This window comes from Ammodytes marinus, assembly GCF_949987685.1.
Source record: "Ammodytes marinus genome assembly, chromosome: 1".
NCBI lineage: Eukaryota > Metazoa > Chordata > Actinopteri > Uranoscopiformes > Ammodytidae > Ammodytes > Ammodytes marinus.
Window position 1 is genome coordinate 2,930,198 of NC_137230.1, and position 25,118 is coordinate 2,955,315.

General features: G+C 41.4%; 1 protein-coding gene across 1 annotated transcript in view; it reads left to right on the top strand.

The window, feature by feature from the left end:
• adamtsl3 (ADAMTS-like 3) overlaps positions 1–17,840 on the top strand; it is a gene marked incomplete at both ends in the record, with an annotated part of 231,862 nt that extends 214,022 nt beyond the window's left edge. The window contains 9 exons of the mRNA XM_080045594.1: positions 6,768–6,905; positions 7,244–7,426; positions 7,785–7,901; positions 8,419–8,667; positions 9,226–9,409; positions 15,838–16,042; positions 16,626–16,729; positions 17,186–17,400; positions 17,722–17,840. Coding sequence (XP_079901720.1) covers positions 6,768–6,905; positions 7,244–7,426; positions 7,785–7,901; positions 8,419–8,667; positions 9,226–9,409; positions 15,838–16,042; positions 16,626–16,729; positions 17,186–17,400; positions 17,722–17,840 — 1,514 coding nt within the window. The remainder of the gene's footprint in view (positions 1–6,767; positions 6,906–7,243; positions 7,427–7,784; positions 7,902–8,418; positions 8,668–9,225; positions 9,410–15,837; positions 16,043–16,625; positions 16,730–17,185; positions 17,401–17,721) is intronic.
• Positions 17,841–25,118: the final 7,278 nt, after the last annotated feature.

Sequence of the window (25,118 nt, forward strand, 5' to 3'; positions counted from 1 at the left end):
GACTCAGTAATGAAACTGAAGTAGATATAAAATCGCCAATACATCAATGAAAACAGACGGTCAAAACAGCGTCCAAATGAGCTAACGCCACATCCTAAATGCAATAAATAGTTATATGGCTCACTTATTTTTAGGTAAGCTCTAATTGATTATTCATTAAATGTGTCGCACGTTTACATATTTTGAAGCGGAGGATCCCTCCGATGCTCTCTGTGCGTCTCATCTGACAGCACTCAGCTGTGAGCTGGACGAGCCGCGGTGACTCGCCAGACTCGCCAATCACTCATTTAATTTCATTTCATTCACTCTAATGTTGTTAGGAACTTATCTTCATCTCGTATTTATTGAAAGAGTTTATGAATGACTGCACATAAAGTTGTCAGATCGCGGACCCCAAACAATGCCGTTGCCTTACAACTTGCTCGAAAATATCACATTTTCCCATGCAGCAAGCTTTCTTTTGTTTTAATGCCTGCACTAAGTGAGCCAACAAAATATGTTTTGCTTTGATTCAACCTCGTTTACAAGGGTTTCCATTTATGTGTTGGAGAAGTTTCTTTTCGTTGCCCTCTTTGCCATTGTAGCGGAGAGGGATAAAACACATTCACATGGTTGATAAAGGGATGTGTTGTGACCATATATGGTTAATTGGAGGCGTTTCTGAATGCAAATGGTCTGAGCGTGAACGAGCATGGTACTTAAGAACATGTGGGATTTATCAAGATTGATGACTTACTGGTGTGCGTACGATAGGCCAGCACACGTTTGATAAATACCGATTTTTTTGTACTTAAGCACATACTAAATTTCATTCGTAAGAGTGAATTTAGAACCTTTTCTACGCACTGTTGATAAATGAGGCCCCTGGGCTGAAAATGAGTCCCACTCCGGCCCTGCTTTACTATGTCTACAATTAACAATCAAGGACCCCACTTTCACAATGATGTATGCAGCTTGAGCATATGTGTTGGTCAGGTATAAAATAAAAAATAGTGAATCAGGGCTCAACGCTAAGGTTTTTTTTCACTTGCCTGGTCGGGCAAGTGGGTCTGAATTCTACTTGCCCAAAGTCCATTTTTCAAATATTTTTTAAGTTGGAACATTTGTCATTTTAAAATTTCTGAACATAGGCTACAATAACTGCGAATGAGACATGTAAAGAACTTTAACAGCTCTTAAAAAACAATGGTCACACCAATGTTTTTTTTACCTTATTCTTTTTACAACAGCAATTCTTTAAACATTTTTCTGCAAGATTTTTTTTTAGGCCTACAACAATCTGTTTTAGAAGTTTTTTGATTTTATGTTATTCAAAATCTCAAAATGGACAGGCTTTTGAACACTTTTCCAGTAGCCCACTTTTAAGCTTCCACTGCCTCCTGGTATGTGAAGTCAGACACCTCTAATCCATTTATTGAGATCTACATGCAGACTGTAAAGATGTTCCTCTCCTAACTGATGTTTGTGTTAAACCTGCAGTGTGTAGAATTTTGGGATTTTTTTTATGTTTAATTTAGCTGATTTTTTTCCCCCTTAGAAAGGTAACTTACTGGCCCGACTGAGTGGCGTTTTACTTACCCCGAACGTCGGGCAATCCTTACGCCTCGTTTCCACATACGTATGTCACTCGTGTTTTACGGAAGGTGCTTCTAGTGTCTACCGGAAGGAAATCTGGGCATTCGTGTCTCTGGCGATGCTGCAGCGATCGCAGGCACTCTCACTTGTGTCATTAAACTAATAAATCTGACTGTATTTCATATCAAACAGACATATGATGACTGTATTTAATATCAAACTGATACAAACGATCCGACTGTATAAAGTGTATCATGTACTGTATATTTAAAGTATTTAATATTTTAGCAGAATAACATTCACTCTGATTCACGACGTGTTCAAACTAAATGAGCAAGTACTTTTTAGTCATCTAACTGACTTGACAATCAACATGAGTGGAAGGACATCGCATGTAAGCTAACCTAGCAAAACTTCCATACGGTCTCTCCATAATCCACGTAAAAAGTTCAATTATTTGAACGTATATACGGATACCGGACAGAAACAGGACAGAAACGGGAGGAGTTTTGGAGGCAAAACGGACATTACGGAGAATCACATAGGAATTAATGGACTTTCGGTCGGATCCGGTTGGATCGCATACGAGAATATACGTATGTGGAAACGAGGCGTTATTGTCGTCGAGCCCTGAATGAATCAATGAATAATAACCACAATGCTTAGTGATTAACCTTTACACAAAACTAGTGAAAACAAGAACCGTTTGGACAAAGAAAGATTTACAGCATTTCTATTTTGCTGTTAAAGGCTATGAGTAACGTTTAAATATCTTTAAAACAGCCTCATGTTTCCTCTGATAATCATAAATTACCTTTATCAGCAAACGAGACCATCAGTGCAAAGAAAGACGTTTTTATATAGTTTTTATTACTGCATTTGGTCTGGTCGCACACCCAGTCCATTTTTTGGCTTGCGCATGCAGGCTCTATGGTCACATCTTCGTATTGGTCGCAGATTTCAGTGTAGCGCAGCAACGCGATTTGAGTAGCCTATCCCTCCAGGTGAGGGAAGGGGAGCGGGAGCCATATTTGAGACTGTTATTTGTCGTCATAATGTCTGATAACGGGGCTGAACCATCAAAGAAAAAAAGAAAATTCAATGAAGAAAAGTTAAAAGGGAGAGTGATAGACGGGCGGGAGGAGGGCAACGTGTACACAATTTCACGGGAGTGAACTAGACTGCAGTGTTTACTCCTACATGAATGAGCGGTACTAAAACAAAGTTTACTTTCCTTCACCATCATCAGATGACCATTATTCATCTGAAATAGTCATTATTTACAACAACATAAACACATTACCTCATCGTGATACCTACTGCCGTCTCTCGTTCATTCGCTTTCTGTGAGGACACGGAATCTTTCAGCTCCGTAAACTGTAATTCCTTACAAACCCATTAATTGAATCTTACTAACTAACCTATTATGTCATTGTTTAACCTTTACTATGCAATTTTCTGCTTTTTTAATGTAAAACCAACTTTATTATTAATTTATTAGCGGTTAACAAAGCACTTATTAAATGGTTAATTATGCATTTTACAGAGTGGGCTCACCTCAGTAGTTTACCATGACATCATGGCAGGTGCCACAAAATGTAATCATTCATAATGATGTTTATGAGGTATGTGCTTATGATCTTGGTTCAGTATTGTATTTGTAAATTCTGTTTTGAAAGTTTGAATATTTACAAGCCTATTTATTCATTAAAAAATACATTGTCATGTTTCTACCTCTAAACTCTGTGTCACTAGCTAGTGCATCCCGTTCCATGTCTTCAACCTTATTATCATGAGACAAAAAAAGTAAAATGACCTCATCAGTTATTTATGAATAGTTGAATATTTGATGCGTAAATCTCCATAAGCCTTGGAATAGATGAGGTCATATTGGTGACTTTGACATCATAGAGTAAACATAAGCCAGCAAATGTTTTAGAAATTATTTTTAGCTTGATAACATTGTTTGTTACTGCATAGGAAAAGTCCAAAGTCAGTGACTGTGCTCGTGTATATCTGCATGTCTTTGTGCCACGCTGCGTGTAGAATCATTGTGACTGCTGCACTGCAGCAATACTTGGTTTATATCTCGTAACACCACTGTTACATGCATTCTGCTCAAAAATAATCCATACAACTAATACATAGTTTTAAAATTTAAATAATGATTCTTAATTGTATGCAAACTCTTTCATTTGCATGTTGTAATGTCAATGCTACACAAACAATTCATATGTTGAATTGTTTGATTGGCAATATGATTTATTCTATGTAGACTTGTATTTTATGAATACAGACATTGTTTACAGTACAAACTCAATTTATTTTCTAACATGAGCTTGGTAAAATGACGTGTAGTTTATTTGTCGTAATGAGCTCAGCATCTCTGAACTAGGACTATAAACCTGTTCTCACTCATTGTGTCCTTGCCAGAAGAGGCATAGGCCAATACTGCACATGATTCTCTAATCTGGATTTTATGAATGAAAAAATACTGTGTATAGGTCTTTAAAATGCATCGGTTCATTTTCAGTATTGAAAAAAACAACTAATGTTAAGACAAAATAAAATGACCATTAAAGATTTTTGTAGAGGAGAAATATACAGATGTGGACAGACAAGGTTTAATCAAATAAACACCTAAATGTACATTTTGGACCTTTTAAGTATAGTGGTATGAAAGAAGACATGTTACTGAAACAATACAGCCAGTATCAGTTGATAGGACTCAACTCTCAAAACCCTCATGACAGTTTCATGACATGAACAGTTTCAGTTCTTCAAATACTTTCAAACCTTTATTCAAACAAAAGGATAACAACAATCCCAATCTCTTATTCTTCAGCTAAAGTTTCAACATTTTGAACCACACAGACACCACAATAGAAACCATGATGACATGTAGCTGTATTTATACTGTATCTTTATTGACAGAGGCAGATTCAAAAATATGATGGAAATTTTTATTAAATTTTTTTTGTGACGGAGATAGAGAAAGGGGGATAAGGGAAGGGGTGAGGAGATGAAGGGATGAATAGAATGAGGGTGGAGGCCGGGTTTGGACAAAAATGTAACTGTTTGTGTGATTTTATGTGCCAGCAACCTCCTGCACCACCACCTTTTAGACGCCAGCACTCTTCTACTTCTTGCTCCAAAATCCCTTCTTCCTATTGTTCTTCTCCATGGCTTTTTCTTTCTCCACCTTATCCTCCTTTTCTTCCTTCCTTTCTTGTCTTCTTTATTTCCTCTTTTTCCTTTCTTTTAATCTCTTTTGTTTCTATTTGACTTTGCTTCTGTCTTTTCGGTCTTGGTCCTCCTTAGACGAGACCAGCAGCTCCTGTTTTTCAGACACACTATATATTCCTCAATTTTCCTCTTCTCTTCCTCCGCCTGTAGAATTTTTTTGTCTCCGAAGTCCTTTACATTTGTCTCAAGTTAGTTACTTAGTAACTTCAGTGTCTAAGTTCCGATTTCCTCGCTCCAACTGTAACACCGTTGTTTGAAAGCCCTGGACTTTCTCCTCAGTTTTTATATTGTCTCCTTTGAGGTTTTTCAGTTGAGTGAACAAACAATGATTGATCATTGAGTTCTTTTAACTCATTCTCCAGCTGTTTGCCGATTTTCTCATCGCTTTGTTCCATCTCCTCCAATTTCTTCTTCTTTCCTGATTGCATCGTACGCTGTTCTCCAATTTATTTTTCTCTTCTTCCAGGCGCTGGAAAGTTGTCTCCCAGGTGTCTACCTTGTTCTTAAGTTCTCTTTTGTGAAACTCCACCTTCATAACTAAGTTCCTATTTTCTTGCTCCAACTGTACAACCTTTTTTCCAAAGCTCTGTTTGTTCTCCGCCATTTTTTCATTTTCTTCTTTAAGGATTTTAACTTTAGTCTCCAAACAATGTTTTTTCTCCACCAGTTCTTTTAACTCCTTCCCCACCTGCTCTGCTCTTTCCTCATTGCGTTTTAATATTTCCTGCTTCTCCTTCTCCAAACGTTGTAGACTTGTCTGCAAGGTGTGTACATCGTCCAGGTGTCCCTTATTCACTTCCTCCACTTCCAAGTTCTGTAGGCCTACTTTCTCCGCCATGTTTTTCTTTTCCTCTTCTAGGATTTTTACAGGAGCCTCCAAGCTGACATTTTTCTCCATCAGTTTCTTCGGTTCTTCCTCTGTCTGTTTTGCTATTTCCTTGGAACTATTTTCCAACTCCTTCATGATGTCCTTCATTTGGTCATAACAGGTCAGTTTTTGGTCATCCAAATCCTTTTTCAACTTCTCCTCGCGAGCATTGTACTTGGCCTCCCACGCGGCCTCGCTCTTGACAAGATCGGTTCCTGTTATCAAGAGCTGTTCAGACAGCGCTTGTTTTTCTGCCTCAAGTCTCGCCACGACTATGTCATACTGCTGTTTACTTCCAACAAGCTTTTCCAGCCTGCTTATTTCAATATTGTTCTTCTGCAGAGTCTTTTTTTGAGCATTCATATAGTTTTGATGCTCCCACATGCCGTCTATCTGGCACTTCAATTGTTTGATCTCCGCTTGTGCGTCGCGGAGGCAGTTTTGAAGCCGGTTCAAGTCTGGCAAAGGTCTCGAGCGGCCCTGACCAACACATCCGTCCCTGATTCTCGGGGTTTGTCTTGGATCCACGGCTGTATCTGTAGAACTGTCGAGTGGATCGATCCTTCTTCACTGTGATAAACATGACTTGTATGTAGATGATACGATTTACTCGATTGGGTTCTAAGGTACTCCTATTTATGGGTTTCAGACAGTCTAGAAGTTCTAGAATGCTGCCTTTGAAGCCTTTCCATTTTGATAACTTTATGATGCCTTTGATCTTCCAATTACATCACAACATTCCAACAACGTTGTTTGTTTGTTTGTTTGTTTGTTTGTTTTCTGTTAAGCTAAAAAAGAAAATGGAGGATTTTCAGGTACACCATGTGAGTCTCTGTGAGTCGTGCATGTGCAGAACTGCCCCATTCTTTGACAGATAGCTACGGGTACACCACTTGGTCTTACATGTAGGCCTATATTGTCTACACGTATGACCAACACACGGGCATGTTGCTCTGGTGGGCCCCCTTTGTTTACATACCCTTTGTTTACATACCAGTTTTCGGAGCCTGCACGGTAACGCTTTAAAATGCTTATTCATAACAGCATGAGTGACTGTTGTCTGTGTATGGATCTTCAGAGCCACCGTCCATCGCAGTATCATGGAGGAATGTTTCAGACTATGGGCGTGCTTTGAGCCACAGCTTGAGGATCACTGTTGGAGGACGAGTCAGCGTTCACACGGGCACCAACCTCACTCTGGACTGCCCTGTCACTGGTAGGTCACAATACAATATTCACATTAAAGGAATGTTACATCCAGATTACTCTTGATTAAAGGTGGTATCAGCGATTCTGGAGAACGCTTGTTGTCACAATCACTGTGTGTGTGTGTGTGTGTGTGTGTGTGTGTGTGTGTGTGCTGAAAAGAAAACCTGGTGTTAGCAACATACTTCAAAGGGAAAACTACAAACCTAATAGCTACAGAGATGATGTGACTGTCCTTCAATGATGCTAGTTCCTTGTATAAAGTTGTTACCCCCTTATTTACATGGCCCGTCATGGTAAGTGTTGCCCAGACATCTGATTGGTCCCTCTGTGTTCTCTGTCTGTCAGGTGTTCCTCAGCCCACTGTGACATGGCACAGAGACAGTGGTCCACTAGGTGATGGTGCTGTTCCCTTACCGTATGGCTCACTGTGGATCAGAAATGTCTCTCTGTCCAACCAGGGCAGCTACTCCTGCACCGCCACTAACGTCATAGGGAAGTCTGCTGCCTCGGTTGTCATGCAGGTCTATGGTGGGTTCACACACACACATTTTAACATTTCTTCTTATAGTGCACTCCTAAACAAAATCTGAAGACCGGGGGTAAAATTTCAAAGTATTTGCTTTTCGCAGGTGTTGATCGTAACCAAGTAGTAAGTAGAGCTTCAAAATGCAAACAGGAGCAAGAGACAAAAAACTAATCAAGCAATTTATTAGCTGCTCAAAAGTTTAAGGCCATATCCTTAAAAACTCAAAGGCTCTAACCACGTGAGCGGCCCCATAACAAAACACATTTTGATCGTGGTTGGTAGTCTTCATCTTGAATAACATTTTGTGTATTTTTTTCTTTTTTCTTTTTTCTGTTTGTGTGTGTGTACGTGTACGTACAGAGCTATACCCTGCCAGGGTTGTTCCAGTGTTACATGAGCGGAACAGGAGAAGGGTTTTTATGGCCTCACGCCATGGAACAAGTGTCTTTATCAAACCTGGAGACAGCCTACGCATAGGTACACACATATATACCAAATATAGACATTTTAACCTGAAAATAAGCAGAATGTATCACCACTTCAAAACAAATATTACTGCGAAAATTGCAGATACACATTGAATATCTGACTACCTGTGTAACGATTTTGCTACAATATATAGCACATTGACCACACACTGTCCAGCATAGATTTCCACCAAGTTACTTTATTAGTCAATGGCTGCATTGAAATTTGCCTTTTTGCATATCCCCTCTCAAGTTACCATACTTTGGAGGGGGTCAGAGCGCAGGATCAGACATAGTACAGCTCCCCTGGAGCAGTTTGGGGTTAAGAGTCTTGCTCAAGGACACAATGGTAGAGATGGTGGGCTGTAATACATGTAATACCAGCCACCACTAGTAAGTTACTGCCAAAACCTGTATACAAACTTTGAGGTGTAAAATGCATTTGAGTCGTTCATGTTAGGTATATTCAACATACCATTAAAAATGTCAAAAGCTTCCATTGAGTCTGATGGTGTCTTTTGAAACAGGCTGTCCAGTATTTCCTGAGCACAAACTGCCCGTGCGCTGGGACTACAACAACCAGACCCTGAAGGAGGTATCAGGTCCAGCCCAGACCCGGGCTCCTGGTCTGGGTCAGCTGTACAGGATGCTGGTGGGGGGGCGCTTCCTCCAGGTCAACACACTCCAGGAGAAGTTCTCAGGCCGATACCGATGCCAGACCCTCATCAACGGTACCACACTAGTACTGTCTGCCTGGATAGACGTTCACACTAAAGGTGAGCATTAAGTCAATATGCATCAACGTCAAAAAAAATAATAAAATGTGACTTCATCACGTAATAACATCTACATTATGATATTCCTGCTGCATTTTGTAAAACATTCCTCTGCATTTTTGTAATGAATGACTACATAATGCATAGTATTAAAATGTGGGTAATAAAGTGTACTATTACATAATGCGGGGGGGAATGTTTATTACAAAATGCAGAGAAATGTTTTACATTCGGTTCAGACTGTTGATTACAAAATGCTGCAGATTATGACATAATGCGGGTGTTATTACATGATCAAGTGAAAATGTATTACATTTTTACATTTTATTACGTAACGCATTTTTTATTAATAATAATAATAATAATAATAATATATTTATATATTGCTTTTCTCGCACTCAAAGCGCTTTACATAGGAGCACAACAGTATACAAACAAAAGGAAAATGTAATGTTGATGGGGCTTGGGTTGGTGGGTGATCTAGGGGTAGGCAGAGGAGAAGAGATGGGTTGTAGATGGGTTGTGGTTGTATCGAGTGATTTCCATACGGGTTAACAGGAAATGTGTGGCGTGTTGGAGAGTGGAGCACATGCAGTGCTTCCTGTGGGAACAGAGGGACTCGGCTGAGAAGGACCCGCTGTGTCAGTGTGGATGGAAAGGACGTCCAGGCCTCCATGTGTCAGCACATCCAGAGACCCAGCACTGACCCAGAGCCCTGCAACAGACAGGACTGCCCTCCAAGGTACACTCACTCACATGTAGTCATCGGGATGTCACACTTTCCATCATCTCATTAGATGTCTAATGGCATCTCCCCCATTTCTATTAATAACGCTGATATTGGAGTTGTACGGAATACTCCACAGCACACTTCTCTTTTGCTTGGACTATGTCAAGTTTATTGATCACTGAAGAAGCTACTGATCCATAAACCATACATCCATAATCAATAGCTGATCTTATCATTGCTCTGTAAATCATCATCATTGATTCTCTATCAGCCCCCCAGTCAGATCTAGATCTAGTGACGCGCCTAAGGACATTCATTATTTTCCCAGACTTCAAAGAAACCATCTCAATATGCTTTTCCCCTGTCATTCTTTCATCCAACCACATTCCTAGAAATTTGAAATACTTGACTTTTTCAAGATTGTTATTGTACAACTGTACTGTCTGCGTTGGCATCTTTTTTCTTATTTCCAAACACCATTTATTTAGTTTTATCCTTAGAAGTTTTAAAGCCCCAATCATTGGCCCACTCAGTCACTTTCTCCAAAGCATTCATTTAACCTTTATAAATTCTGCAGAGGTCATTGAGGGGTGACACTCATTTCCAATGACGTGGAATCTAACAAAAATGTAAAGCAAAAACAACAACACAAACACAGTGCAAATACACAACAAGCTGATAATCAAAGCCAAAAGCATTGAAAAATTGAGACAGCGATGTAGAATGGCTGTGATGAAAATGATGTGGCTAAAAGTACAACATAGAAATTGTATTTTCGATATAGCCTACAACATAGCCTATGGGGGGCTTATTTGTTTATCAACACGGCGGATGCGCGCGCAGACCATTCGCAGAAAGAACAATTGTTTGACTGGTTGCCATGGTTACCCGTTTGGTTATATTGCAGTTGCGGTGTTTCTTTATAGGTCCATGTTGTTAAACCTGCAGTGTGTAGAATTTTGGGTTTTATTTCCTAGCAGATTTTGTAGAAAGTAATTATTATTATTATAATATTATAAGTACATTTAATTTAGTGCATAATAGCTGAACAAAATGTTTAGAATTATTTATTTTTCCCTTAGAAAGGGTCTCATATATGTCCATATTTCTGCATATTTTGGACCATGGCCTAGTGCCGCCATCTTGAAAGTGTCATAGTTGGAATGTCATCAGGTGCATTGTTTAAAATTTTGAATTGTTCTTGTCCTTGAAGGCCACTGTAGCCTCTGTTATTATTCGAAAGAGTTGGGGTTACCCAGGGAGTGTTGCATTCTAGAACTTTGTAGAACTTTCTTGATGATGTCATATTACACACTGCACCTTTAAATAGGGATGTTGTCAGCTTACTAAAACAGTTGGTCAGCGAGTGATAACATTGGTTATGCGGAAACATTAACACAAGTGAACGGGCTACGTCTTAATGACCCATACGCGTTGCGGGCAGGTGAGTGGATAAATGATGAGAAGAAATGGCCCCAACGACTTCAGTGGCCAGACTTTTTTTTGCAGATGCTGTTGGAGAGTGACAGTGTGCAGTGAGAAAGACCGGCAGACAGATAGACAGAGAGAGGCAGAGATGCATTTATTTCATAATTTTGCTTTTTGATTTAAAAGTGATCATAACTAGCCTAGTGATCGCTGTTTTTAGACTGACTCCTGCTGTCGGGCCGTTGGGCTCACGAGCCGACCAGCTGATCAGACCAGCTGTTTGAGACGTAGATGAAAAGGAAAGTGAAACTTATGGTGGAGCAGTTAAATAGTTAATGAATAAATATTGTAACCAAACACAACAGGGCCGTAATTAACACTGAAGAATATACCATTACCATGCATTGCTTCTAATTGTATTATTGGGTGGGCAGGACAGCCTGCCTCCAAGTTATCCACCCGCTTATAGTGGTCACTGGTCAGCAGAGCCGGCCCGAGGCATAAGCGAAATTAATGGTTGCTTAGGGTCCCGACTGCCAAACTGCTAAACTTTTTTTAGTTTGTGTGTTTGATATCAACATCATATTATGTAAATATAAATGATCATACAATAAAAGGAATACAATGTTTTGGTGGATAGTTAATAGCTTAATAATTGAATCAGTTCATCTGGGAGGTATTCCGAGGTTAACTGATCACGTCACGTTCAAGTCCATGGCATGCACAGTGTGTATTGAGTTTATTTAAAAATATTTGAAAATGGGGCTGCCCTCAGTTGCCCGTGCACTGTGTATAGTCTATACTATAGACTCTATAGCCTATTTCAGCCTCGTCTGTGGAAAAAAAGATACAGTAGCTGGACAACAGAGTTCTTCTGCTTCGTTCCTCTCACTGCATTTAAAAATAAATAAAACTGAAATTAATTCATTATATTACAGAAAAATATGTCCCATAAAAGAAAAAGAGCACCAAGCCCATCCCAGAGGACCCTGCAAAATATTTTATTTCAAATTTATATTTCTATGGAAAATACTGCACGCAGTTGGATAGCACTACAACCAATCAGAGCGATGCACAAGGTGACGTAAGCCCCGTTCGTTTAGCGAACAGCTGTTAAACTGTTAAATTAAACGTATGCCGTTGTCGGTCGGCAAAACAGAACATTCCACTTTCTTGCTAATGAAAGATTTGAGTGCCGTCTTCCAAATCGTTAAGGGTCGAGGCCAAAGCAGTCTCAAACTCACACAACATATCCGTAGCCATCTTTGATGTTTACTATCACGGCTTCGACGTCGCATGCACGTCACTGTCGTCATCTGGTTACGTCCTCCCCAGAGTACCATATAAAGGGCTCTGGCGCGCCCATATTAGATAGAACCAATTGAAACGTGAGCCCAGATTTCTGGTCTTCTTGATAAAGCTTCAACGGAGCATGTCCAGACCAACAGGCGCAGCAAATTTAATTTGTCAGCGCCTAGTGGCAGGTCTAGGAATGCCAGGCTAGCATTTCACTTTAAAAAGGTAAAAAAAAATCTCCCGGGGGGGGCATACCCCCGGACCCCCCTAGCAGGGTCGTGACCTCGGCTGGCTACTATTTTCACCCAGCTGGACATCGGAGGCAATAGTGGAAAGACTATATATCTATATAGTGTGTATAAAACAACATGCAAGAATCAAATCTCCCACACAGCAACACTCAAAGTTTATTTGCATATTGTGTTCTACACAATTCACAGTAAATGTGCCAAAAAGCAGACGCAGAGATCTTACAAGGACAAAAAAATTTGAGCGCAAGCATCTTCGGTCTCTCTGCCCAGTGTGCCCATCTACAAGCCCACCCTAATCTAACAGGGCTTTATATAAAAAAGATACCAATCTGAATCACCTGTTATCAGTGGATCATGTACTCACTAACGATACCACCTGATCAGTCCAACTAAATCACAAATGCAAGCACAATGAGCAATTTGAGTGGCTCGGTGGTATTATTTAGGATGAGGTCAGCATGAACATACAGTAACAGTGGCTCTTCAGCTATTGCTACCATTTAACCTCTTTCTTTGCAAACCAAGAGAGAAAGTGTCCACAAAAATCCAGAATAGGATCTGGCAAACCATTTTTATTAATGACACATTAAACAATTAACATGCAATCAAACATTGCATTACATTGACTGATTGATGTTTTCTTTCTGCTGTAGTTGTACATACTGTTTGATAAGTGAGACACATAGAAGAGGCAGGGTTAGGGATCACAACACAAGTGCAACCCTCAGCAGAATCTTCTCACCCTGATCCCCCCTGCTGTTTGCAGCTCTGCCCCCCCCACCCCACACACACACACACACACACACTTAGCCAGCTTCACTCACTAATGCAACACAAATCAGCCACCGTTAACTTGACAATCTCATTTCAGAATCTTTAAAATGATAAAAGATCACATATTCTGCTAATTTTCATGTTTCTCACAGTGCCATGGCTGAATCTCCTCTTTTCAGCCTCTATCTCTTTAAGCCCCGCCTTCCAGAAAGCCCAGTCTGCTCTGATTGGCCCTGAATCTAACTGATCATCTGATTTGGAGTCAATAGGCTCGTTTGACCCCAGTTTCGGCTCGTCTGGAAAGTAGACGAGAGTAGCTCAGTGCAGTCGGGGGAGTGACGAAAAAGCCTGACTGCAGCCGGACAGCTCCGAGTCGGCTCGACTTGCATGTGCCGTCGGAAGTAGCGTCTTTGTTGCGGATGTAGTTCGTCTTCTAGTTTTATTTTGAAGGCCTATTAGAAACATATTCGTAGAAGAGCTACACATGCTACAACCGATTAGAAGCAGAACACAACACAAAGACGATTAAACACTTCAAAAGCGAGGGACATTTAAAAAAACAGAAACGAGATATATCCCCGTTCCCAACACATCTTTATCTTTCTTGTAATTTTACTAGAAAACCTACTTTTAAATGAGAAAAAATAATTTACTAATCCAAATATAGGAGGTTTCGTATTTCTCCCTTCACATAACGAATATGATTGGCCTAAAGGTCTAATAAAATATCCCTTATTATTATGGCTATGATGAACTTTATTATGATGTGTAACATACAATTCCCAGACCATTTAGATCACTGGAAATAAGGCTATGATTTAATCTTAATGGTATAAAGATATCACTTCACCACAAATTAATGTGACTCAAGTTTGTGTTCACTTAAAGCAGCTCCGAGTAACATTTAAATATCTTTTAAACAGCCTCATGTTTCCTCACATAATCATAAATTACCTTCAACAGCAAACAAGACCATCAGTGCAAAGAAAGACGTTTCCAAACGCAGTAATAGTTTTTATTACTGCGTTTGGTCTGGTCGCACACCCAGTTCGATTTTCGGTTCACGCGTGCATGCTCTATGGTCACAGATTTCAGTGTGGCGCAGCAACGCGATTTGAGAAGCCTATCCCTCCAGGTGAGGGAAGGGGAGCGGGAGCCTTGTTTGAGACAGTTATTTGTCGTCATAATGACTGATAACGGGGCTGAACCATCAAAGAAAAAAAAGAAAATGCAATGAAGAAAAGCTAAAAGGGAGAGTGATAGGCGGGCGGGAGGGAGTTGCCAAGCAACGTATACACAATTTCACGGTAGCGAACTAGACTGCAGTGTTTACAATGCTTATAATGATTACTTTGCCTCACCAGCATCATCAGATGACCATTATTCATCTGAAATAGTCATTATTTACAACAACATAAACACATGTTCGTGATCCATACTAACTGCCGTCTCTCGTTCATTCGCTTTGTGTGAGGACACATAATCTTTCAGCTCTGTGAGAGAGAGTAGTTAGGTGACACTGCTGCATCAACTCATTGCAATCAGGTGTGTGTAGCACTGACTGGCATTAGTTGATGCAGTGTCACTAACCACTCTCACAGAGCCGAAAAGAGTCCGGTGCCCTCACACTTTCAACACACGGACATGCACTATATTGCTTCCTGATCATTTGAATCTCCCACGCCCGGCACGAGCTAGAAAACAGCTTCACGACAGCTGGCGTCGTAAAAATACTACCGCTTTTGTCCAAAGGGGCCGCCAACGTGCCATGTTACTCGTAGTGGCTTTAATAAATCTATACAGGAGAGTTTAACCTGCATGCTAATTATTGCTTTCCAAATTATTTCTCTGTCAAGGGTTCAGATCAGTGGAGGTTTAACTCTGATTAAATATATTTCTGCTTAAATGCATAGGCTACACTTCGGAGTAGGCCTAATGATTAAACATACATTAAAATCAAAAAGAATGGATCGTAATTTTTTTATTTATTTTTTGAAGATATTTTTGGGGCATTTTTATGCTTTATTGATAGTGTAGAGACAGAGTTGAAATGGGGCAGAGAGGGGAGTGACATGCAGAGAACGACCGCGGGCTGGAATCGAACCCGGGTCCGCTGCTGGCCGAGGCCCATGGGGGTGGACGCCCTACCACCTGAGCTAAGGGCGCCCCCATCGTAATTTAATTTTGAGCGGTGATGTCAGTCAGACTTCTGCGTAACCAATTGGGGAAATGCATCAAAGGCACGGGGTTTAAACTCCCAATTAGCGCTCAGCTCCACCTGTCAGCAACCATTTCGCTCCCGCAGCCCGTGGGGAGAAACTGCAGCGACTTGCTCCAGTGTCTGTGTCCGTCTTGATCCCGCGGGACTTCAAAGTCTCAAGCAGCCGAGCCGCAGCCAGCCACAGGTGCAAGTCGGACAAAAAGTCTAACCATAATGCTGTGCGCTCAGCAAGACGAGCGTCATAATTGCGCAGGTCTTAGCAAGACGGCGACATCTCAAACGAGGCTATGATTTTTCTAAAAAGTTACAAAAAAAAGTTTTGGTAGTTTATCATTATTTTTTTTTATTATTTTTTGTCAATGATGTTTTATTGATTTTCTGTTAGCAAATAAAGTCATTATTTTTTTTTTTTTAAAGCAACACAGCGAGTTCCCACTTTGAGACTTATTGAGGTGTATTTCTTGTTTCAGCTGGGGGGCATCAGAGTGGTCAAAGTGCTCGGCCTGGTGTGGTGCAGGCTGGAGACAGAGGCAGGTGTTGTGTCAGCGTGTGGACTCCAGTGGTGCCGTGAGGAGCGTGTCAGAGGAGTCCTGTGAGTGGACCAGCAGGCCAGCACACACACAGCCCTGCACCGCAAACTACTGTCCAACCTGGGTCACCAGTCCATGGGGAAAGGTACAGTCAAACACTCAATAAATCAATCAGTCAAACATTAGTGCATGTTTCACACTGTAGTCAATGTATTGGTATGTGTAAACTGTATGTTACACCATTTCAGTCAGGAATACTTTAGTCAAAATAGAATATTATTTCAATTAGCAGAATACTTTGCAGTAATTATGTTTGGCAGTATGGTTCTGATCTGGGATCTCCACACCCTCCACGCGCACACGTTGAAGGATTAAGGCAGAGAGAGCCATCCCTCTGTCCTCCATGAGCTACATGGAATTCCAAAAGGTGTGGAGATCTGCAGCAAGGACCCCCTAGGGTTCAGAACATAGCAAGCGTCAATGACAACAGAAATGACATTGATAGACAAATACAGTAAACAAGGAGGTAGTGGGGTGGAGGTGGGTAGCAAGAGCTTGCAGAGGAAGCAGCACCAGTAGGCAGGCTAGAGCAGCTTAAATAAGGCGCCACTTTGAGTGGATGGCCAATGGGATGCTGGGAGCGGAAGCTGGCTGTCAGTTGACGTGCAGAGTTTGACAGCCGGCTTGACTCTGTATCCTACCTGAACTAATGCTACGCTCCATTCCAGTGTTCTGGGAGGTGTGCGGGCCCCACCACCACTGTACAGAAGAGATCTGTCACCTGTCAGCACGCCAACGGCTCCTTCTACACAGACTGTGATCTCAAGGACAGGTATACACACACAAACACACACACACACAATTATTTATCTATTTTTAAGATTATTTTTGGGCATTTTTCATGCTTTATTGACAGTTTAGTTAGTTAGTTAATTCTTTATTGTCCACGGTGTGGAGATTTGTCTTTGGTCTCATATAAAAAACAACAAGCAGGACAACACAACAACAACAACAACAACAAAAGCAACAACAACAACATTGGAGAGACAGAGATGAAATGGGGTAGAGAGGGTGGAATGACATGCAGAGAATGACCCGGGCTGGATTCTAACCCTGCTGCCTCATGGGGGGGACGCTCTGACCACTACACCACGAGAGAACAACTCTCCAAATCAAACAATACACATGCTTTGTGAAACAGTTCTCAGGGTATGGATAGAATAGTCAGTGCCAAATGGGGACTCAGCAGTAAATAAAGGAATGAAGTCAAACGTGTGTCTGTTTTCAGGCCTGCGTCAGTGCGGACCTGTTCCTCTGACCTGTGTGCTGTGCAGTGGCGTGCTGCTGTGTGGGGGCCGTGCTCTGCAGTGTGTGGGGGAGGCTTCCAGACACGCAGGGTGGACTGTGTTCACCGGAGGAGTGACAGGACCCTGGCTGAGCAGCACTGTGCCTGGCTACAGAGGCCCTCCACCTGGCAACACTGCAATAACACCACCTGTGAGAGTAAGTCACAACCACAACAAGGAACCTTTGTTCAACAATCAACCGTTTCAATGACCCTATACTTGTAGGTTCTGAGGTTTTTAAACGTGTTCTCTGTAACTTTTACATCTAGTTTATTGTCTGTTAAGTTCCTATCTATCAAATAATGAGTTAAAAAATAATGTTGATAACAGTGACAATTTGTGTGTGTGTGTGTGTGTGTGTGTGTGTGTGTGTGTGTGTGTGTGTGTGTGTGTGTGTGTGTGAGTGTGTGTGTGTGCGCGCGTGCGTGCGCGTGCTTTTTTTGTGGCAATAAACGCCAACTGCTGTGTTCCCATGCAGGTGAATGCAAGGACAGCAGCCTGAACTGTAGAATGGTGAAGAGACTGAGGCTGTGCCACATGGATGTGTACAAACACAGATGCTGTATGTCTTGTCCACAGGATGCCGACTCCCCGTAGTGGTAGACAGTTCTAACCACACTGCAGCTTGTTAAACAGAGCGTTTACATGACGTGAACCGGCCAACAAACACTGAAAGGACATCATGTGTGAGCGGATACTTCAAGAAGTGCTAATCTATGCTAACGGGACAAGCTTTTAGTCCAATTCTTTCACTTCCTAATATGGAAACTAAGGGGCTTGAGGAATGAGCAGGGGCCAATCCGAATAGTCTTTTTTCTTTTCCTATCGAGATGAACCGGAAGTACTCGGCAGATAGGTGATCCGAATTCTCAAAATGCTTAGGAAAGGCATAGGAAAGGAACCTCGATTCATCCTTTAAACCCTCCTTTAGCATAGGTTACTCCGGACCAACCTATGCGAAAGGAAAGATAGTGGTATCCCATAATCCTTTACGGCGGCAAGATTTAAAGCAACAGGCCACCGCCGGAGTTTACCGACTCTACACGAATACGAACGAGAGGTAAAGGAGAAGAGAGGAGAGGAGAAGAGAAGAGAGGAAGATTTAACTCTGCTAAAACAAAATACCCCCCTCCCCTCCCCCATTAAGATAATAAAGAACTCATAAAAGACCAACATCATAATAGTTATTTTCGCAGCACATAATTTACACCATAAGAAAATAAAATACCAACTTCACATTTAATGAAGTTACTGGGGGCAGTTCATTTCAACATCAACATAAGTGTAGCCTCTTTTTATTCCACATGTGAATTTGGATATATGGGAGTGATTCTCACTCTGTTGGCGACAACCTGATTAAAATCAATATGAAAAGAACGCATGGATCAAACGAGCGCTTGTTGTGGTCAATTTTCGGAGAATAGTGTAGTTTCACGCTAGTGACACACGTCAGCAATACTCGCCGTCGCGCAATGACGTCGGTTAGGAAAAGTGGAGTCGAATTCATTTGAAACAGTGCTGTCTTTCCTATGTTCGATAGGAAGCACCTTTCATATCTCCTTAACCCCGATGACGTTTAGGGGTTAAGGTATAGGAAAGGAGATTGGACTATTCGGATAGGCCCCAGGCTTTCTTTTATGAAATTTTCACTATTTAGATCAAATGGAGTTTGGGGACTTTCCTGCAAAAATAATTGTGTTTTCCATTCACATTTGACAAGGTGGCTCAGCCAAAATTAATATATTGATATTACAATATATTTATTGCAAAACAACTTCCACTGCTCTCCCATAAATACGACTTAGACTGAGGTATTTGGTCCTATTGACCTTTATTCAATATGAAATATCATCCAGTCATGTCTTCTACTGCCTCCAAATATTGTAGTCCTACCCTTGTTTCTTTAAACTATTCTTATTTATTTATTATTTATAATTGTTTATCTACTGCTTTTTTTAATAAGAGTATTCATGTAAAAAAATATATTAAAGGGAGATTACATGTTATTCCAACTTGGGTATGATTTTCATAGTTTTGTTTATCATTTCTACTCACTGAGGTTAAGTGCACACAGGTCCCACGACACAATATAGTTAGACCTACAGCCTGTAAACAAGCTAACAGTTGAGCTGTACACAGTCCACAATGTTTTTTTAAGAGGTGAAACTAAAGTAAGTACACTCAAATTGAGTGTTCAATAACATTATTAGTGATAGTAATAATGGGCCAAACCTACAAATCAAAAGAGCTGGTAGAGTTCTTGTTCTTATTTCACATGAAAACTTATCCATTATTGAGATATTATCACTTAACACAACCACAACATAATTTTTTTAAAACCTCATATAAAATCAACCCTTATGGCAAGATGTTTTGGAGTAGCAAAACCTTGGATTATTATGTTCAGTAGCCTATACCAAGAGTTTTGAAATGGTCCTCTTTCTGTGTGGCAGTTAAAGCCATGGTTAAGAAAATATATAGTAGTTGTTATGGTAAATAAATAATGCTTTGTGTATTAGTTCAAGGATATAGGCGACTAAAATACCTGAGTAAGTGTTTAGCCTTATGGTCACTGGAAGGATATGGTTAGGTTTGACAGCCTCCATTCAGCCAGGAGGAGCCCTACACACATACACACACACACACACACACACACACACACACACACAGTGTCTAAGCCTTATATGGCTGGGTGCGTCGTTGTCATTTTCTTTCAGTCTTATTGACATATGCTCACAGAAAGATGTTGTTCAGCTTCTTGAAAAGGCCTTTTTATTTAACTTACTCGCACAGATACAAAGCAGACAAGGTCAGAAGGTGAGATGAAAAAAACTATTTTACCTCTTCCATTTGCCTAAATAGTCATTAACCCCTTTCCCTTTATTCTCTCTCACTTGGTTTCTCATGGAATAAAATCTAATTCAGGATGGAAATCCTTAAAGACCTACTTCACCGGTGGGAATATGAAGGTGTATTGAACTCTGAGATCCTATGTAGTATAAGTATGCAACCTTTTTAGAAATCGGTTCATCTTAGCCTGAGAAAAGGCAGAAAGAGTGTTTTATGGTCTCAGTGTCTAACCCTACAATTTATTAGTGCGACATCACAATAGTAAACATGTAGGGTTAGGATTAACAGGACAGCTGGGCCCAGGGAAGACTGAGGAAAGACTGAGGGAAGAAAAACCTCATTCATTATATTATAATAGCGATTTTATAATGATAGAACGACGGTTCCGTATGGGTGAAGTATTCATTTAAAGACCATTCATGTGTGTGAAGGTAATGGGTTGTAATTGATGAGAAAAATAAACTGCTGTTAGTGAAGCTTTATTTGTGACAGCATGACACCATATCCACATATTCATAAGCACCACTCCTTCATTTCTAAACCATGGCACTACAGAAGGTTTTGTAAAAATAATGAAGTATAAGTGAAGAACAGTCAGATAATTGATGTAAAACTGCACCAGCATAACACTGATTTTGACCGATGTGCTGCATTGTAAAATGTCATGTATATACTCTGTTCAAGGTGCAATATCATGTATTGATAGTGTTTTGTAGATTGTGTGAGACTTTTATTTTCTTACCTTCATGATTAAGATGTCTTTTTAACTTAGAATATGAAGCATGTGTATATGTTGAGTGGGTGGTATGTTTTTCTACCACTTGAACTGTTTATTTGCATGTGTCAAAAGCTCAATCTCCAAGGTTTTTTTCTATCTTATTGTGAAGGGCCACTAGGCAACATTCATTCTTCAGTGTTTCTCCCTACCCTGCGTTCCAATACCCATACTTCCATCCTATTTAGTATGCCAGAAAAAGATTTAGGATGTCCCAATACATGCAAGTCAATTGTAGTATGCTGAAAATACATAAATGCCCCACTAACTCCAATAGCATTTTAGAGTATTCGTCTTTATTAGGGGGCCAAGCCCGAGTAGGGCTGGGACCGCGTTTTGCAGAGCAACGCGGTTCCAAAGCCCTGCGGGGCAGGGAACCCTATTGTTCTTGTAGGGATTATTAGGGGGCCAAGCCCGAGTAGGGCTGGGACCGCGTTTTGCAGAGCAACGCGGTTCCCAAGCCCTGCGGGGCAGGGAACCCTATTGATCTTGTAGGGATTATTCTTATTCTTATTAGGGGGCCAAGCCCGAGTAGGGCTGGGACCGCGTTTTGCAGAGCAACGCGGTTCCCAAGCCCTGCGGGGCAGGGAACCCTATTGTTTTTGTTGGGCCTTTTATTAGGGGGCCAAGCCCGAGTAGGGCTGGGACCGCGTTTTGCAGAGCAACGCGGTTCCCAAGCCCTGCGGGGCAGGGAACCCTATTGTTCTTGTAGGGATTATTAGGGGGCCAAGCCCGAGTAGGGCTGGGACCGCGTTTTGCAGAGCAACGCGGTTCCCAAGCCCTGCGGGGCAGGGAACCCTATTGATCTTGTAGGGATTATTATTATTAGGGGGCCAAGCCCGAGAAGGGCAAGGGACCGCGTTATGCAGAGCAACGCGGTTCCCAAGCCCTGCTGGGCAGGGAACCCTATTGATTTAGTAGGAATTATTATTATTATTATTATTATTATTCTTCCGCCCAAAAAGTGGTGCTGCAGCCCAAACCATAAAGTGTTTGGACATGCCACTTGTCGGGCTTATCCAGGTCCGTGCTGTGTACGCAGACACAAAAAATCAGACATGCCAACCACTAGGTGGCGCTACAGCAAAGGACAACGCGTTTGGGGCTATAACTTCCACACCGAAAGTCCGACAGTCAAAAACTTTATATCCACAGATGCCCACAAGTCAGCTGCATCTTTTGGAATAGGCCACGCCCATTTGCGTATAGATAGATTTTTTGCTACATCGCAAAAACTGTGTCAGACACCAAAACATAGTCCTCCTACAGTTTTCGCCCGATTTGGACGAAACCAAAAGCATTATGCTCTACCGACTCCCACGAGCAAAAGTTATAAAAAAGAATTTTTCGACGACCATCGGAAGACCAAACGGTAGCGCTTCAAACATTCGCGCAAATCCCTTAAAAAAACCAAACAAAAGGGATTTTCTTGAAACTCAAGGGAGACTATCATGGGGCATACCTGAGTCTATACAAAAAATCTGGCCAAGAAATTCCTATGTTAGCCGGACTTATTAAACAAATTAGTTTTTCACTTTTACTTCCTGTTTCGAACTATTTGGCGGCAAAATTCAAACAAGTGGAGAGGTTGACAATTTGATTTTGCTCATAACTCCCCAACCAAACATCGCACATTCAAAAACTTGACATCCACTTGTTTGGTACGTTGAGCCGCATCTTTCTATCTAACGCAGTTTTGCGAATGTCATCCATAGGGGGGCGCCAAAACCACAAAATGCAAAGATAATGCGTTTGGGGCTATAACTTCCACACCGAACATCCCACAGTCAAAAACGTTATATCCACAGATGCCCACAAGTCAGCTGCATCTTTCGGGATAGGCCACGCCCATTTGCATATGAGACATTATTTCGCTACATCGCAAAAACTGTGTCAGTCACCAAAACACACACCTTTCGGTCTATAACTCCCAAACCGAACATCCCACATTCAAAAACTTTACATCCCCAGATTCCGTGAAGCGAGGGGCCGGCGCCGCGGACGACGACGCCCGATCCCGAGTCGCGAGGGACGGCTTGGCCCCCGTCCACAACTGCTTGCAGTTCTAGTTATTATTATTATTATTATTCTTCCGCCCAAAAACTGGTGCTGCAGCCCAAACCATAAAGTGTGAACACATGCCACTTGTCGGGCTTATCCAGGTCCGTGCTGTGTACGCAGACACAAAAAAACAGACATGCCAACCACTAGGTGGCGCTACAACAAAGGACAACGCGTTTGGGGCTATAACTTCCACACCGAAAGTCCGACAGTCAAAAACTTTATATCCACAGATGCCCACAAGTCAGCTGCAGCTTCCGGGATAGGCCACGCCCATTTGCGTATAGATAGATTTTTTGCTACATCGCAAAAACTGTGTCAGTCACCAAAACACACTCCTCCTACAGTTTTTATCCGATTTGGACGAAACCAAAAGCATTATGCTCTACCGACTCCCACGAGCAAAAGTTATAAAAAAGAATTTTTCGACGACCGTCGGAAGACCAAACGGTAGCGCTTTAAATATTTGTTGATTAGCTACGTTTTACGTAGAAATTCATAAATCCAAAATCATAAGTCGGATCAAGTCCAAATTTTAAACATATGTTGGGGCTACCCTTAATTGCGTTCCATAAAAAATTTGGAGAATTTCGCCATAAGGTGGCGCCATAAACGAGGACATTTTATATCTCCTAATTGGCCAAAGGAATTTTCTTAAAACTCACGGGAAACCATCAAGGGCCATACCCGAGTCTATATAAAAAATATGGCCAAGAAATAGTAATGTTTAAGGGACTTTTTAATACAATTAGATTTTTTTTTTTTCCGTCAAAGAAAAAAGGCGGGAATGCTAGCATGTCCATTGACATTACATTGTGCAATTAGCTCCGGCCGCCATTTTGTCAAGGCTGACAATCTGCTTTTGCTCATAACTCGCCAACCACACATCGCACATTAAAAAACTAGACATCCACTTGTTTGGTACATTGAGCTGCATCTTTCTATCTAACGCAGTTTTGCAAATGTCATCCATAGAGGCCGCCAAAACCACAAACACTTTGTCAGTCACCGAAACACACACCTCCTACAGTTTTTGCCCGATTTGGACGAAACCAAAAGCATTATGCTCTATGGACTCCCACGAATAACAGTTGAGTAAATAATTTCTCTACGACCGTCGGAAGACCAAACGGTAGCGCTTCAAAGATTTGCACATTAGCTACCTTGTACCAAACTGCTCCTAAATCCAAAACGATTCATCCTATTGACACCATTGACAATTGACATTGTCCTATGGTTGGTTCTACTTTCTCCTTAAATTGCTCCAAAAGGGGGCGCCAAAGCATCTTTCTCTACCATTTTTCCGCCTTTTGGTCTATAACTCCCAAACCGAACATCCCACATTCAAAAACTTTACATCCCCGGATTCCGTGAAGCCAGGGGCCGGCGCCGCGGACGACGACGCCCGATCCCGAGTCGCACGGGACGGCTTGGCCCCCGTCCACAACTGCTTGCAGTTCTAGTTATTATTATTATTCCTATTCCTTACGTACAAGTGGTGCTGCAGCCCAAACCGTAAAGGGTTGGGACATGCCACTTGCATCACTAGTTCAGACCCCCGGTCTCTCAGCATACAAAAAAATTCAGACATGCCGGCCACTAGGTGGCGCTACAACAAAGGAAAAGGCGTTTTGGGCTATAACTTCCGCACCGAAAGGCCGACAGTCAAAACCTTTATATCCACAGATGCCCACAAGTCAGCTGCATCTTTTGAGATAGGCCACGCCCATTTGCGATAGGATAGATATTTTTCTACGTCGCAAAAACTGTGTCAGTCACCAAAACATACTCCTCCTACAGTTTTCGCCCGATTTGGACGAAACCAAAAGCATTACGCTCTCCTGACTCCCACGAGCAAAAGTGGGTCAAATAGTTTTTCTACGACCATCGGAAGACCAAACAGTAGCGCTTGAAAGATTCGCGAAAATTCCTTAAAAAAAAAAAAAAAGGGGATTTTCTTGAAACTGAAGGGAGACTATCATGGGGCATACCTGAGCCTATGGAAAAAATATGGGCTAGAAATTTCTATGTGGGCCGGACTTATTAAAAAAAATAGTTTTTCAATTTTTTTGCCTGTTTTCGCCATTTTCTAAGTCTTTAGGCGGGAAAATGGGAAAATTCAAAAAAGTGTCTTTACAATGGAGAGGATGACAATTTGATTTTGCTATAACTCCCCAACCGAACATCGC